Source organism: Zeugodacus cucurbitae, chromosome 3 (assembly GCF_028554725.1).
Source record: "Zeugodacus cucurbitae isolate PBARC_wt_2022May chromosome 3, idZeuCucr1.2, whole genome shotgun sequence".
NCBI classification, from domain to species: domain Eukaryota; kingdom Metazoa; phylum Arthropoda; class Insecta; order Diptera; family Tephritidae; genus Zeugodacus; species Zeugodacus cucurbitae.
In genome coordinates, this window is record NC_071668.1 from 884,948 (window position 1) to 902,060 (window position 17,113).

Sequence of the window (17,113 nt, forward strand, 5' to 3'; positions counted from 1 at the left end):
GTCTATTTAGCACTATATACGTATAATATGTTAATGAATAATTATGATTATGTTGGTCTCGTTTTTTGAACAGGTACAAGTGGAATGGCGGGCAGTGGCACTGCCAGCAGTAACTCAAGCAACAGCAGTAGTAGCAGTGGCAATAGTTCATCCTGCAACACCGTCAATCCCATTGTTCATTCCGAAGACAATCGTCCGCTCGCTATATGTGTACGCAATTTACCCGCACGTTCCTCAGACACATCCTTGAAGGATGGTCTTTTCCATGAGTACAAAAAGCATGGCAAAGTCACCTGGGTAAAGGTGGTTGGCCAAAATTCAGAGCGCTATGCATTGGTTTGCTTCAAAAAGCCAGATGACGTGGAGAAAGCATTGGAAGTTTCACAAGATAAGCTATTCTTTGGGTGTAAAATTGAAGTAGAACCCTATCAAGGTTATGATGTGGAAGATAACGAGTTCCGACCATACGAAGCTGAACTAGATGAGTATCATCCGAAATCGACGCGTACCCTGTTCATTGGCAATTTAGAGAAAGAGATAACGGCCAGTGAGTTACGGAGTCATTTCGACTGTTTCGGTGAAATAATCGAAGTCGACATTAAGAAGCAGGGTACCCAAGCATATGCCTTCTGTCAGTATTCGGATATAATATCTGTGGTGAAGGCAATGCGTAAAATGGATGGCGAGCATCTGGGAAGCAATCGGATTAAATTGGGATTTGGAAAGTCGATGCCTACGAATTGTGTATGGATAGATGGAGTAACGGAGAAGATCTCCGAATCGTTACTACAGTCCCATTTCTCCCGCTATGGCACCGTTACGAAAGTGATTGTGGATAGATTGCATCATTTAGCGCTGGTCCAATACGACCAAATACAATACGCCCAGACCGCCGTAAAAGAGATGCGCGGTGCAACACTACGCGGCCGACGATTGCAAGTGGATTTTGCTTCACGCGAATGTCAGGATGCTTTCTATGATAAGCTGGATAAGCAGAATGCAGGTGCGAAACGACATAAAAGTAGAGTTTCTCATCCATTCGAACATTTTATCTAAATATTTCGGAAACCTAGACTAAAATATATATTTACATATGAATATGTACATACATAAAATGTTTTATTTCGAATGGAAGGTCTTATGATTGTCTGAATATCTTTCACCTATTTTTTTAACTATCGACAAGACGTTAACTAAATTTGTTCGAGACCGAAGGAGTGAAAAGACCACAAAGAATCCTTCGAAACCGTGAGCTCAATTGGTTTTACACACATTGACAAGTGGGCGTGGCTCATTCTAAATAGTGTTTCGTTTCTATAAGTCACAAATTACACAAATTATTTTTTCAATTGACTAGATTTGGGGGATTTTTAGTTTTGTTTTGTTTGGACGCAGTTTACTCAAAATTTTTATATATCGATAGTTATAGTTATGAGTGCTTTATGGGTGTAGCTGTAACTACATATATAACCAAAATAGTATGAATGAACCGAACCATCTTTCATCGAACATTTGTTGTTTATATTCCGACTCTAACCTATAATTACATTTCTATTTTTTTAATGTATTTGTTTTTTTTTATGTTTATTCCAGGGAATCGGTTAAACAGATACGACTCGCAATCGCGTTCACGCGCATCGTCGTTTAGTCGCCATCAGAACTCGAACGATGGATGTTCTCCAAGTAATACGCCTGGAAGTAGCAGCAGTTGCAGTGGTTCTAGCATAACAGCAAACTCTGCGGCGACTGTGCCAACAGCAACGATTGTCGCCGGCGTTAATACTGGAAATAATTCCACGACGTCAAACAGCCCGTTGGTGGCGCAGAGCATACCCATGTCGGGCAATTCGACGCCAGCCCGAAGTCGTGGATCTCGTAGTTCACGACACACCGTTGACTACGACTACCTGGACATGCGTCGATTTCGTTCGTATGACGAATATAGTCAGGGTTCGGGTGCCTCCCATGATGAGGATGCCGCCCCACAGAGTGGCCATTCCACAGGTGTTGGCGGTGGTTTGCGGTCCGACTCACCTCTACTCTCACGATTGGGGCCCATCGTGAGCGGCATTGGAGCTCACGCAGCAGCAAGTGCGAATGAGCGGGTAACTGAAACGCTTGAAGTGACGGTGAACAGCGGCAGTGGTCGCCGTCGTTGTGATAAAAGTCCTGCGAAACAAAAAGGTAAGAAATCAATAAAACTAGCTTACACGCAATCTAGAAATTCATCGATCTCTATCTCTCTCTGTTTGCAGGTGATATAAGAATTCTACAAAAAGAACGTTCCCATCTTTTAGAGCAACTTGAGGAATGCCCGTCCAGTGGTGATGAAAGCATAGTGAGTCCGCGAAAGCGTATTAAGATCGATCATCATCATTCCATGACCACCAGCAGTGGAACGGTATGTTACAGAACAAACAATAATTATTAATCTTTAGCCAATTAGTTAATTGGTTTTGCATTGTATTGTCAGTTTTAACGAATTTTATGAATGCAATGAGTCTAACTATGAATATTTACTATTTGCAGTCTCAGTCGCATTCATCGGAGACAGGAAGCAATGCTGGTGCTCAACATAAATTTAACCTAAGTTCCAACTGTGATGCCACTGAATATGATGTCGCGACAGCCGCCGGTCAACGAAAGAGTGAAGTGCGCCGCCTTTCAGACTCTAATAATCAGCCCAGTCTCAAGTATCACCAACATCAACATCAGTATCACACACATTCACACTCAATGCAGCCATATCAGCAGCAACTGGTTCGCCGACCGTCCATTGATATAACGGCAACACTGGGAGCTGTTTCTACACGACATGGAAGCGTGAGTAGTACTGGCTCTGGAAGTGATCACCACCATCAAGTGTCCGGTAGTAGTGCGATGTCTGCCGGAATTGCTTGCAAAAGGCGACGAGTCACGGGTGCAAATAATAGCGGCAGTGGTAATGGTAATGGAAGCGGCAATACGCTCACTTCAACTACCTCCACTGGGCTAAGTGGTGGCTTGTCCAACACCATTGGCTGTGGAAATGGTGGCACAGTAAGTGACGACTATCAACAACACAGTTCACGAAGTCGTGGCCATCCATTACATTCCCATCACTCACACGATGCCAGCGGCGGAGAGAGTGCGGAAGGCTCACGTCCAGGCACTCCGCTTTGCGACGAACGCCCCGAAGTATTGCCTAGCGATCCACGGCGTCCGCCCCGCGAATGTCGGCATGAGCCAATGATATTGCCTCTTCCGAAATTCGGTATACAGTTTTTTCATCAGCATCGCAATAGTCTGGCAGGACAAACAATTTCGAACGCTACAAGTCACACGAGTCTCAATGTGAGTGGCTATCACCATAGCAGTGGCGGAATGCTTTCCTCATCATCTATGGCAGGGTGCAGCAACAATATCAGTGCGCACATTTTATCAAACACAAATGTTAGCAGTAGTAGTCATTCTAGTCATAGCGCGCTGCCAACAACGACGACTTCAACAGCGTCATCTGGTTCCTCTACTGTGCCGGGATATCCCTTACATAGTCCATCTAATCGATATTCATCACACTGGCGTCCGCATCAACACCATCATCATCAGCAGCATAGCCACGGTCACAATCACCCCGCGCATACGCACTATAATCAAACAGCAACAGGTTCAGCTGGAGCATCGATGGTCAGTCCTTTACGACCACGTTCGCTCAGTTCGAATTCCAGTGATTCCGATGTTCCAGGGCAAATAAGTGGCAGTCCTTCATTGGAGGAGCGCATTCGAACTTTGGACGAGATGTATGAACGCTGGTCTGGTGGAGGCGCAAGTAGTGGAAATGGTGGTGGTAATGGTTCCGCCACTACTGCGAATGCAGTAAAACGTCATGACTTTGCCAGTCAGGGAGGTCCAACTGCATTTCGGCATGTACATCGCGGTGGCGAGCATCATAGTGGTGGTAGTAGCGCATCATCTTCTGCTTCATTACGGTTTAAGTTTCCTGATATCGATGTCTGTGATCTCAAACCTTCTGAGATTGTTAAATCAGTGTTGGCTAAGAAGTCAATATTCGATGATGATCTGCAGCGATTGAAGAAGAACCAGTGGTACGAGCCGTCTTCAGACGCCCAACAATTGGCGAAACACATAATTGGAGTTTGTACGTTGCCGGGCTTACCTAATTTGGCAGCCACGAAGACGCCAGTGGTTGGATGTAGCTCCACAAACAGTGGAAATACAGCGCTAAACAAATCTTCGGGGGTCCTTTTGCAGCGATTGAGCAGTCTTTCGCCTATGAATTCTCCACAGGCATCAATATCACCATATAACAGCCCATCTCCATCCCCATCGGTAAGCGGTAGTATGACGACAACCACAACATCGTGCCCGACCAAAGTCGTAACAACGACTGCGGCAAGCTGCATTAGCACTATTTTAAGTACAACAACGGCTAGTAGCATAGCAGGAACAGCTGCTTCTGCTAGTAGTTTAGCAGCTGCCATGAAGGGGCTGCAGTATCCATTTCCAAGTCATCCACCCTTACCGAGTACGGCCGCGCCTCTACCTGCAGCCCAACCGGCTCCACCCACAGGTCCCGCTCCCTCAGACCCACCACAACCGAAGTCAACCCAAATAACCACAGCGGATACAAACACTTTGAGTGTGAGTGGCGCTAGGGCGAAGACAAATTCGATTACCAAAAGCTTGAGTGTACCATGGGCAACATCGAATAACGATAATGTGGGAAAAATTGATAGTCGGGTTTTAACGAAATCAATCTCAGTTCCTGGTAGTACAAATATTGGCACAATTAAGTCCTTGAATACGCATACAGCTAGTAACGAAGCGGCGACTCATGCTATAAGCCGGAGTTCGCCATCAACAGGAATTACTAAAACTGACGAGGAAATGCCCAAAGTTGCGAAACAACCAGCGAATAGTGTATCGGTGATATCAAAGAAGAGCGAACGCATATCTCACAAACACAATCATCGCAATGAAACCGAAAAACGTTCAGGGCGAAGTGATCGTACATCAGAAAGGCGGAAAAACTCAACAAACTCGCAACATTCGGGAGCTTCGACATCTACACCAAGAGTAGAAGCGGATTCAAGTGAAAATGAAGAAAATTACGGTGATATTGCCGAAAAGGGGCAAAAACTAGAAGGGGATCGGAACGGTAGGGAGCTTGAAAAGGACAGAGACAAAGATAAGTCACAGAAAGAGCGTGAGAGAGATCGTGATAAGGATAGGGAGCGCCAGGAACGTGAGATTCGCAAACAAAAGGAAGAACATGAAGCCCGCGAGCGAAAAGAGCGCGAAGAACGAGAGTTTAAAGAGGCTGAGGATCGTCAACGTCGTGAATTGGAAGACCGAGAGCAAGAACGTGCCTTGCTGCGAGAACGTGAACAAAAACAACGTGATCGCGAACGACTTGAGCGCGAAGAACGTGAGCGAAAAGAGCGCGAAGAACGCGAGCGAAAAGAGCGCGAAGAACGCGAACGAAAAGAACGTGAAGAGAGATTGGAATGTGAGCGTAAGGAGAAGGAACATCGCGAACGTGAAGAACAAGCGCAACGCGAACATAAAGCGAATAAAGAGCTATCCGAAAGACGCGAACGAGAAAGAGAAGAAGTCGAACATGACGATATAAAGCGTCAAGATCGAGAGATACATAGGGAACATTCGCGAAGAAACCCAGAATCCACTGATAAGACAAATGAGGACCTGTCACATACGCTTAATAAAAATCAATCTGGAAGCGAGGTAATACGCAAGATCAACGATGTCGATCATCAAAATAACAAAGAAAATGCAATTGATGAACCAAAGAGTCCAGCAGCTGTTGAAGCATCCGGAAAGCATCGTGGAAGAAAATCTTCACGTAACTCTCCAATACGCCTACCAAAACGGCGTCTTAGCTCACAAGATAGTAATAACGGTAACATAAACAGTCACACTTCAGTAAGTGAGGACCCAGTCAAACGTCTACGTATAGAGACTCAACACACGTTAACGGCTTCCAGTGCGATAAAAGGAAATGAACGACAGCATCAGAAAGAAACGACTCATGGCTCTGATCATTCGCACAAGCACTCAAGCAATAAGCATCAACATCAACGTACGTCAAGTCAGATTGGAACGGGAAATGTAGGGATTTCGGATTCGACTGTATGTACCGCTGAAAAGTCAAAGATCAAGGAACATTCGAACAAGCACAAAAGTAGCAAACACCATAGACATCAGCTGCAACAACACCAAAGCATCACTAAAGAAAGCAGTAAGGGTGAAGGCGAAGACAATAATACTATATCTCCTGCATCAACATCCGCTACGGTTATGCCGACAATGGCAGTTCCAGTTCCGTCGACAGATAAAGTAAATCATCATGAAAATATTTCGGATCAAGAGCTTGAGAGTTCGACACAAAATTACCTCAGCAGAAATTCGCTTAACTCGAGCGGTGATGAAGGAGCGTCGCTGCAGCAGTCGCGGTCTGTAACTAGCGGTAGCCAACACAAGCAACGCGATCACAGTGGAAGTCATCATGTGCGTCATAAAAACAAACGTGATCATCGTGAGAGAAAGCGTCCATCAACTACTGAATCTTTAATGTCTGCAACTAGCAACAACTTGACTGATGAGGAAATGACTCAAAATCCAAGTCGACGAACATCGGTTTCGCACAGTGGCGAAATGACATTGCCTATACAGAAATGTAAACAAGAGAGCCGGACAAGTTCGGAACGCAAATTCTCTCGTTGTTCGGACGAGGGACTTGTTTTAATACAGTCACATTCTGCACATCATCGCCATGTAAATAACGCGAAAGCGACCCCGTCACGGAGAGTGATCATGAGTTCGGGCGATTCGGACGACACAGACGATCCAAATAGTGGGAAGAAACACTCCATTTTCGACATACCTGACGAAGGGCCCTACGTGTCGATGTACGATAAGGTGAAAGCTCGCTCCTGTAAGAACATGCAGAAACACGAAGAGGAAAAGAAGATCAAAGCGAAATTCACGCAGCTGAAACAATCACGTGCTAAGCGAGAGGAAAAGAAACGCTCAACCAGTTATGAAGGTGACTCAGACTCTGATTTCGAGGATCGGAATCAACGCAGTGGCGGAAGCAGTTCTTACAAGTCACGCAATCAAAACAATCTTACATCCTCGTCCGATGACGATGATGACACAAATATGGCGACGCGTCGTCGCAGTTCGCAAGCATCTTCACACCCTCATCGAATGTTTTCTGATTCGGACTCAACAACAACAGCTGAAGCAGAAGCACGACGTAACAAGATACATCATAAATTGATGCGCCTGTGCGATGATGATGGCGACGACAGCTCCGGAGACGAAATACACGCCAACGCGCGAAAATCGATGGCATCATCGCCAAGCAAACGAAGCTCCACCAAGAGAAATTCACACTCAACTCGTATAGCATCCGATTCCGAATCGCAGTCGCAATCCGCTGTAGAAATGAAAATCAAACGAGAGTTGACTGACGAGGAGGATTGTGATAACAAATTAAAAATGCAGATAAAAACCGAAATTTTGCCTTCAGAGACTACGGCAGAGTCAGATGACATTAAACCAAAAGAACCGTACATTAAAACGGAAGACGAGTCGAATGCGGCATCTTTAGAAATTAAAAAGGAGTATAAACATTTTACAGGCAATTCAGTGATTGAGAATATTGACCATGAATTCAATTTGGAACATTCAGCTTCAAAATCGTCTCTGAATGTTCACCAACAATGTTCCCCCGAATCTCGTAAGAAGCATAAAAAGAGCAAGAAACGCCAGAAGAATAATCTCCCTACGCCAAATGTTCCAACAGCGTTTAGCCTTGCGGAGGCGAAAAATGTTTTGCTTGCCATCACACCAGCCTCTTTCCATATGATGAATTACATGAACAGCCCGGAACCTAAAATAAAACCGTTACCGTCACCGCCATATGATCCATTTGATCAATTGAAGCGTGATTGCTCGTCACTGTCCACAACAATTGCTCATGCAAACAATGGCGCGAATGACTTGTCCGTATGCGAGAAGAAACGCCACAAGGAACGTAAAGAGAAAAAGCGGGAGAAAATGCGTAATATGAGTGATGGAGGTGGCAGCATTGATTCAGATAAGTTGTCCAAAGAAGAGCGTCATCGCTTAAGGAAATCGAAAAAGTCGAAGAGCCTCGATGCCACGCGAATGATAAATTCAGCTGGCAGTACAGTAAAAGCGAATATTACGGCGTGTAGCTTGCCGGTGCCGACACCGGTGGCTGTTACCCAACCAATTCCAGCAACTCCTGTTGCAGCAACAACATCGATAACACAGTCAGCTAACCTCCAGACGACAATGTCTAAGCGTGGTGAAAAGATGGAAGATATATTTGGCCCAATATCGGATGAAGAGTCCCAGTTTACCGATGCTGAGGGTAAAGAATTGTCTTCGAACTTTTCGGTTGATACAAATTATGGTGGACTTTTGCCATCGTCTAGCAGCATAACCGGGCCGGTAGTTTCGGCAGCACTGAACCCCTACAAACAGGATCCACTTACACCGAAATCACACACAGTTGAAGAGAATGAGGAGAATAAACAGAAGGCGCCTGTGTCTATCGGAGATGATGGCGGGCCTATCGACCGTGAACGCCACAGGAAAGAAAAACGCGAACGGCGACGTAAAGAGCGTGAGAAATCGCGGGAACAACATGCCCTCTCAGCACTGCAACAGCGAAAGCAACATCATATTGATGATGAGAACAGTGTTGATCTTGACGAGGCTGGACGCGCTCTAGAGGCGCAACTAATGGAAGATTCCGATAACAAAATAACTGAAGATGCCACACCTTCGACAGCCACTACTTACCGAAGTGATATGACTGATGTATTTCGCTTTTCTGATGGTGATGAAAATTCTCTTGACTCGAATATCCCACGTAGAGACAAATCAGATGCTCACGAGTCTAATGCTACAACCCTTATACCGTCGGGAGTCTCCACAAGTGCATCTGCTGCAACGCCAGTCCATATGAAGAACAAGGAGAAAAAGAAAAAGAAGAAGCGTTCGAAAGAAGAGAGACATCATCATCAACGTCGCGAGTCTAGTGCTTCAGCGAGCTCTATACAACATCATCCACCGCCGCAAGAACCACAACAGCAAATGCCACCTCAAATCGCTTCGTCGCAACTACAGCATTCCGTTATGTCACCACCAGCGATTTCCAAACTTTCCATTGATATAATGGCAGCCAATGCAAAACAAATGCAAACCATAGAAAGTCAAATCGACAAGGATGAGAGCGGTGAAAATTCAGTGGCTCCCACACATTCACCAATGTGTAAACCCTCACCCAGTTTGCCTTGTTTGACTGATGATGATATTGATTTAGGTGTTTCATCGATTCTACAGTCAACAAAATCCACCGCTGACATGCTGACCCTATCACCTATGCGCGAGAAGAAGCTGATCAGTCCAATTCCTAATACGCCCACCACAAACACAACTCCATTTGTGAATGATAAGTCTCAATCCAGCGTTTACGATCCAACTACTTCTCCAATAAGTTCGCTTACATCAGCGACAGCTGCCGCCTCATCCACACCAAGCGCAACAAATGCGCCTGATATGACTATTTTGACGACTGCATCCATAGAATCAAACTGTGCCTCATCTAGTTTGGGTACACCAACGACAACAAAAAAGAAACCTGAAATATTTATACCTGGTTTTGATGGTAAACTGGATGAACAGATAAGTGAGTCGGCTGTGAAATCTATATCCGTCGAATTCAATTCCTCGATATTAGATGCAAATGCCGATGAACCGAAAATTCCAGTCGAATCCCCACCTGATCTTGCTCCAAAACATATGGATAAAACGGAAGACTCAAAGTCAAGAGTAACAATCTCTCAGGAAGAGACCGAAAGTGCTGTGTTTGCGTTATTGGGAGAAAGCTTTGGCAATTCTTCTAATATCGATTACTCCTTCCAAGATGACGCTCTTGAGGATGATTTAGCCGTGGTCGATAATGTTAATGTTGGTGCTCCTGAACCAGATGAAGAAGCCGTTATTGCTGCTAAGGCTATTGAGACAACTAACGAACCGTTGCAACCAGAAGAAGATGCCGAGGAAGTAAACAAAGCCGTACAAAGCCTTAGTACAGAAGAGATGGATGTTAAAGTTGATACACCGCAATCCGAGCGTGGACTTCAAATCGATACTGATACAGAAGAGAACGCCGATGAAGCTGATAGTAGCGGAGCGAGTCTAAAAATCGATGAATCCGCAACATCCGGTGATGTATCGGACGAAATAGTCGACAAAGAAAGTAAGTATCCCAAACACCATTTTATGAAATCTCAATTAATTTATGAATTTATTTTATTAATTTCTTCAGAAAAAACAACAACTCCATTCCGTACAGAAGGGCAAGAACATCAGAATGAACCCTGCTCAGTCATTACAAAACTGGAAGCAAGTTCTTACGGCGACAAAAACTCTCAACCTGGTGAAAAGACAGTTAAAGCGATTATACCGCAAACAACAAAATTGGAACCACCTACTATAAGTAATTTGGTCCAACCAGCTGTACAACCGGTAAAATCGGTACTGCCGTCTATGATTAGTGTACAAACATCCGCAACTATGGTCGTCGACGCGGCGCAAGACAAGCCCAGGGCAGCTTTGCCGGTTTCATTTGTGGATAACAAGACGGCTTCCTCAAGCTCAATTTCCACCACAACAACAACATTATCCTCGAATGTACAATCATCTATAGCCGCTAATATTAGAGCATTATGTTCTCCGCCGATAAATGTGCAACAAGAGAAGAAACCGTTCGTTGTTGCAGCATTGCCGAATGCACTGTCCACGCCGCCCACCATAAGCATTCCGGAGCCTGCAGCCCATTTCGCCGTACCTCATCTATTGATTTCGCCCAGGAATAGTGGTAGTGGAGCGGTGTCAACGGTTGGTGAGCACCAAGTTCTCCTCTCCCCTAAAACACAACAGAAGCAGCAATCAACACAAATGGCAGGTCATCCGATGCCTACCTACACGATCAATGTGCGTTCACCATCTCCACTTAGTCCACATAAACACAACTCGTCTAGGGGTAGTACCCCCACACGACAGCTGAGCCCCACTGCTCTAACCATTGCATCACCGGTACCAACAGCGAAAACCCAACAGCAGCCATTGTTGTTACACATTGGTGGACAACGACCATCTTCATTGCACCAACAACAACAACTACAATCGCATGGACTGCAGTACTCGCCAAATGCAAGCTCGCAATCTGCCAATGTGTCTGGGGGTCCTGTTATTTCTGGCCCTGCTTCAGCAGCAGTTGGCTGTAATGCCAATATCATCAATACACTACACTCACCACACCAAATGCAGACCATGGACAGTGGCAGTGCAGCGGGAAGCATCAAGAATCCCAGTTCGTCACCAACTCCTATAAACGTGAACGTGACAAATGCTCGTAATCAGTCTTCGCAATTACCGGCTAAGTTATCCATTGAGCCTGTTGGTATGCAACCGTTGACTGTGCAGAAAATGACGCAACTGCCCGCCCATCCCACCATCATCAGCAAAGTGGTGAGTGTGAAGCCTCAGCAGGCACAGCAGTCTCTGATGTCGCCGCCGCTGCAGGCTGGACAGGTGAACACTAAGGGTGCTTATATGACAACTCATCAGCAGACGACTGCGGTACAACAACAACAACAACATGGTATACAATCACAACAAGTGGTGCAGCAGCAGCGACATTCACCGCAAATCATACAGTCAATGTCGAAAATACCGAATTATCAGCAACATCAGCAGCCACAATCGCAGCACCAACCACAACAACAACAACAGCCGCAATATGCGCAGCAGCAACATTTGTTGCAACAGCAAAGACAGCAGATACAGCAGCAGCAGCAACAACAACGCCAACAACATCATCAGCAAATGCAACAGCAAATATTGCAACAGCAGCAGCAGCAACAACAACAACACCAGCAACAGCAGTTAATGCAAATGCAAAAATTACAGCATCAGCAACAACAACAACAGCAGCAGCAGCAGCAGCAGCAGCAACAAGTTAAGCACATTCCATCACATATAACAGCGCAACAGCAATCACAACAACAACAACAACAGCGCCAACGTATTTTGCCAACTCAGCAAAATATACAGCAACAGCAACATCAACCACAACAACAATACCAACAGCATCAACAAATGCAACAAATTCCTTTGAATCGCCAAGCTGTAAGCCCCCCAAACACCACACCAACTGCTACACATCAAAATTTGGTAATATTACGTTCCCAACAGCCATCCATTTCCGGTTCCACATCGGCGAGCAATCTGTCGCAAAATGTCATACAATGCTCTGTTCAAAGCGCACAAAAACTGGAGCATCTGCCAACGCCACCGACTGCGCAACAGCAGCCACTGGACCCAATGAGTGCTGCTGGAATGCAGTATATTCCTCAGCTGCAGTCCGCTGCTTCGAAGGAGCAGCAAAAGCAGCCACATCCGCCAAATGCAAACAATCTCCAGCTGCCAGTACCACCTGCTTCCCCATCTCCTTTAGAGACAGCCAAACAGGCAGTGACTACAGCTAACACACCGGTGTCTCAATCGAATGCACCAAAGTTGCCAAATATTGCTGATATTAAACCAGAAACACCAATTATAACACCGATAACGGCACCAACTACGACAGTCAAACAAATTCATACATTCGATATGAATAAACAAGCGCAGAAACCGCTTCTGTCGGTAGCCAGTAGTCATGAGAAGCCAGTTGAGAAGCTGGCTGAAAATGTGTCTGTGATCTGCAGCGTTGAGGGCAACGCAGGTGTTGAGAAGACAACATTCAAAACAGTTGCTCAGCAGAAACGAGATCCATCAATGCCTGCACTTAATGCCGATGAAGCTTCAATCTCTTTAGGTACCATAAAAACACTAGACTCGGTTATAAAGAAGGTTGAAGTGCCCGAAAATAAAAATGTACGCAGCTTGCCCACCATTCCGCAGCACACGGAGGTCGATGCGAAGCCCGACAAGCCAACCGCCTCTATGCCAACACGAAACCCACAAGCGGTGAATATAACTGAGGTAACCACCAGTATACGCCCAACGTCGGCTGCTGACGAAATTACCAAAGCTGGCAATCCATCAATGGGTCTCAACAGTGGAAAACCGATTGATAATGTTTCGACGAAGCATATTAATCTAAGTGCTTCAGAGTTGGTGAATCCCATTTCGGTAACATCTGGTACAGATCATGAAACTGAAGACGAAACCGAAACCAAGCAGTCAAATGTAATGTCTGAGGGATCTATCGGATTGGGACGACTAGGTGTGAACACCCGTGGAGGCACTGCAAAGCGTGGGCGTCAACCACGGGGTGGCAAGAAGCAAGCTGGCGGTGCTGTAACTTCAGTATTGTCGTCTCAGTTGGCGGCTGCCCCTAATGAGGTGTCTGGAGTACAGACGCGTTTACGTAAACCGGCAACAGTGACGCCAGTAATGCGTGGACGCAAAGGACGTCCGCCACGTAACCTCTTGCTACAACAACAACAACAACAACAACAGCAACAGCAAGCTACACAGCAACCACCCCAGACGCATTTGGTTAGTGAATCATTCGACACAGCTGCCAATGGGAAGAAGGTGCCCCCACAGCAGCGGAATGCAGCAGCAAGTAGGACCACATCAACTACCGCTAGCGACTCGGATGTATACGAATTCCACGATGATTCTGGTGAAGAATCCAAAGTTGCGAAAGATAGTGCACCAACTGTGGGTAGTCCTAGTGGAAGCGATGTCCGACCACGTTTGATTTTGACTATCAAACCAGGACAAAGTGCACCAATTGTAAAAGCCAGTGAAAAGACCAACTTGACAGTTGTGGATGATGTGTCTGCCACAACAATGACTTCGGCGCAATCTTTGCAGCAACAATCAACCATTAAAGTGGTATCAACAGTTCAGTCTGAGCCGAGGGAAAGCAGCAAATGTGAAAGTCAAATATCTACAACAGCTACAGCTGCGCCAACGTCTCAGTTGCCGGATATGCCCAACATGGATGCAATCCTAACAACTTCTATGTCCGCGACTACGACCGCGGCAATGGTAGTGCCTGGATCACTAGCAGCACCGAAAATAGGACATCCGCAGCCTTCACATTCTATACCTTCATCTTCCACAAATTCAATGGACCAAGTTGCAACTGCGGCGCACACAAGAAAATCGCGGCGCTTACAAGAAAAAGATCGTTGCACAATTGACGACGTCATTGAAGATGTAGTGCGCAACACCATAACTGCTGGATTACTACAAAAAGGCGCACAAACCCCGCCCAGACGCTCTGGACGCAACGCAAACGTTGGTTTGAAGAAGGATGCGGGTATGGAAACGCCACCTTCATCGCCAGCGATGATGCGTCCACGACGTTCGAAGGATCGCAAAGAGAGCACAGAACACACCAACGCCTCGAATGATCTATCTTCGAGTGATACAGATGAACAACATAAAAGAATCGTTTCAGTGCCCTCCAAGCAGGAACATGAAGAAGTGTTGCCGGCTAGCACGAGTAGTGCAACGAATATTCCCAGTTCAGTGACATTACAAGTAACTCTTGTAGGCGCACCGCCAACAGCAACAACAGCGCCGATATCACAACAACCTATCCAAGTACCCTCAAAAATAGTTCACTCCACGCATACTTCTGCACCGGTCACAGCGCATGGTGAGAAGCCATCGCAGCCAATGCCACAGCACATACATCACGTTATGCCACAGCATCCGAAAAAGAAAGCACTTGCCGCAGCGGAGATAGAGTCTTTAGCTGCCGCCAACAGTGTCTCGAAAACTATCAATCCAACTACATCGTCACTGTCAAGTATCGACATACCTGTAAGTCACTCATCTGCCCCAACGACGCAGAAAAGAAGCGGTGGAACCGCCGATATGGTAAGTAAAGCACTTGTCGATCCAGTAACGGGACTAATCGGCGGCAATTTACAGCATGGCAAGGAGGGCAATTTGCCAGGGGCTACAGCAGTAGCCGCAGCAGCAGCAACATTGGCCACTATGCACAAAACGCCTTTGGACACAAAGAAAATAGTACAGGCGGCTATTGCAGCGGCGACGGCAGAAAACACTACGCAATCGCACGATGTGCGTGGTACAGCCGCCTTGATTACCAAAGCAGCGACTACTACAAACAATTTGCAAACATCGCAAATAGTTGGGCAAACCGCTCCGGTGTCGGCTTCGGCTTCCAACACAGTTCCTCACGCGGCCCCCTCAAATTCATTGCAGGTGGAAGGTACTACCAAAGTGTTGAGTAACCCCATATCCCTGTTGAACAAATCGGCTGTGAGTGTTGTCGTAAAGACATCAACAACACCCGTAATCATCAAACAACAAATAGTGCAACCCCAGACGACTATAACACCAACGATTCCGCCTAACAGCAAACAATCAATTGTGGTGCAACAGAGTCCGGTGGTAATGCACGCCCAGCCATCAAATGTACGACCACCTACGCTGAAAGCGCACGTCCTCAACAGTCAAAAGACACTGCATCAGCAGCAGCAACAACCGCAGCAATTGCCACAGTCGCACCACATTGTCTCGCAGACACAGCCACAGCAACAGCAACAGCCTACGCCACCGTCATTAAATCAACAACAGGCTAAACATATTGTGGTAACCAATTCGAATCACTCAATCACCTCAAATGTGATAACGACGCGTCATGCATTGCAACAGCCGCATCAGCACCCTCCTCCACCACCACAACAATTGCTCGTAAATATTCCATCATCGAACCCTCAGCAAGTGCCGGCGAATATAAATTCACCGCAGCAGCATCTGCAACAGCAACAACAACAACCACAACAACAAGCGCAGCAGACACTGGTCATCAAGCAAGGGCAACCTACCAATATGGGTCAGCAGCTGCCGTCACAACAGTCAGTCCATGTCGTCAACTTGAATGAATCTGTTGGCTCACAAGCTGGGGAAGTTTTGTCGGGTCCGCCGCACCAGCAGCAACAGGCAATGCAAGGAGGTAAGACGCCGCAACATGCAGCAACGTATGCATCGTCCTTGCCTCAGCAACCGAAGTCGCAGCAGCATCAGCTGCAACCCCACCAACAACCTCAGAAAACATTGCTAACACCACAGCAACAGAACCAGCTTATTAAGCAACATCACCAACAGCACCAACAACAGCAGCAGCAACAACAACAACAGCACCAGACTGTACTTCAACCGCCTGTGAGTGTATCGATGGTCACGCAGCAACAACAACAGCTACAGCAAAATCCGCACATTCAGTTGCCACATGGAGTGACGGCAGTGCACCACCAGGGTCGCAGCAAAATGCAGTCACAACAACAACAGCAATCCCAAATGCAACAGCATCAACAAACAGCTCCGCTCGTTATACAGCCAAGTGGCATTATGGGTCTACAACACCCGACGATGTTGCTGCAAACCAAACCACCAGCGCACCTACAATCGCAGCAATCCCATCAGCAATTGACGGCATCACCGCCGCTGCAAGCTGGTGCCATTCCGGTGGTCAGTGGTGCCAAATCCACTCTCGCTGCCATGCAAACACTACAAGCGCAGGGAGTGCAAATATTGGCCAGCAGTGTGGCAAACCCATCGCCTACCGCGCTCAAACAGACTGCACCGCAGCAACAACAGCATCCGCATAATAATGCCAACGTACCAGGTATATTTCGCTCCTCTCGTGACCTTCATTTCAATCAAATATACGATACAATACGATATTTAATCATCAATTTCTTTTATAGGCGTCAGTAGCATACGCACCAGCATTCCAACGTTAAGTCCTCAGAGCCAATCTCGTGTGACACCGCTACTCTTGCCGACCGGTATGACCATGCCGCCATTTGAGTCGAACATGGTAAGTTCCGCTGCATAATCCCCTTGTAACTGTAAGGTATATGATAATTAGACTTAAGTTGGAAGCTTAACCTAATGCTATAAACACATATATGTCCACATGTATGAGTAAGTGGAGACTCATTCCCAAGTACCCAAGTAGAAAGCTAAGTTGTAATCGTTGTTCCTTTTT

General features: G+C 46.3%; 1 protein-coding gene across 13 annotated transcripts in view; it reads left to right on the top strand.

Annotated features, from left to right (window-relative positions):
• The window catches only part of LOC105209683 (protein split ends), a 55,778-nt gene that overhangs the window by 33,272 nt on the left and 5,393 nt on the right, over window positions 1–17,113 (top strand). For 10 of the 13 annotated variants that reach the window (XM_054227273.1, XM_054227271.1, XM_054227264.1 and 7 more), the window contains 6 exons: window positions 74–1,003; window positions 1,594–2,184; window positions 2,256–2,401; window positions 2,530–10,321; window positions 10,391–16,747; window positions 16,830–16,942. In XM_054227273.1, the coding sequence (XP_054083248.1) occupies window positions 74–1,003; window positions 1,594–2,184; window positions 2,256–2,401; window positions 2,530–10,321; window positions 10,391–16,747; window positions 16,830–16,942 (15,929 nt within the window). The remainder of the gene's footprint in view (window positions 1–73; window positions 1,004–1,593; window positions 2,185–2,255; window positions 2,402–2,529; window positions 10,322–10,390; window positions 16,748–16,829; window positions 16,943–17,113) is intronic. The other 3 variants (XM_054227272.1, XM_054227275.1, XM_054227267.1) reach the window with 2 other exon arrangements.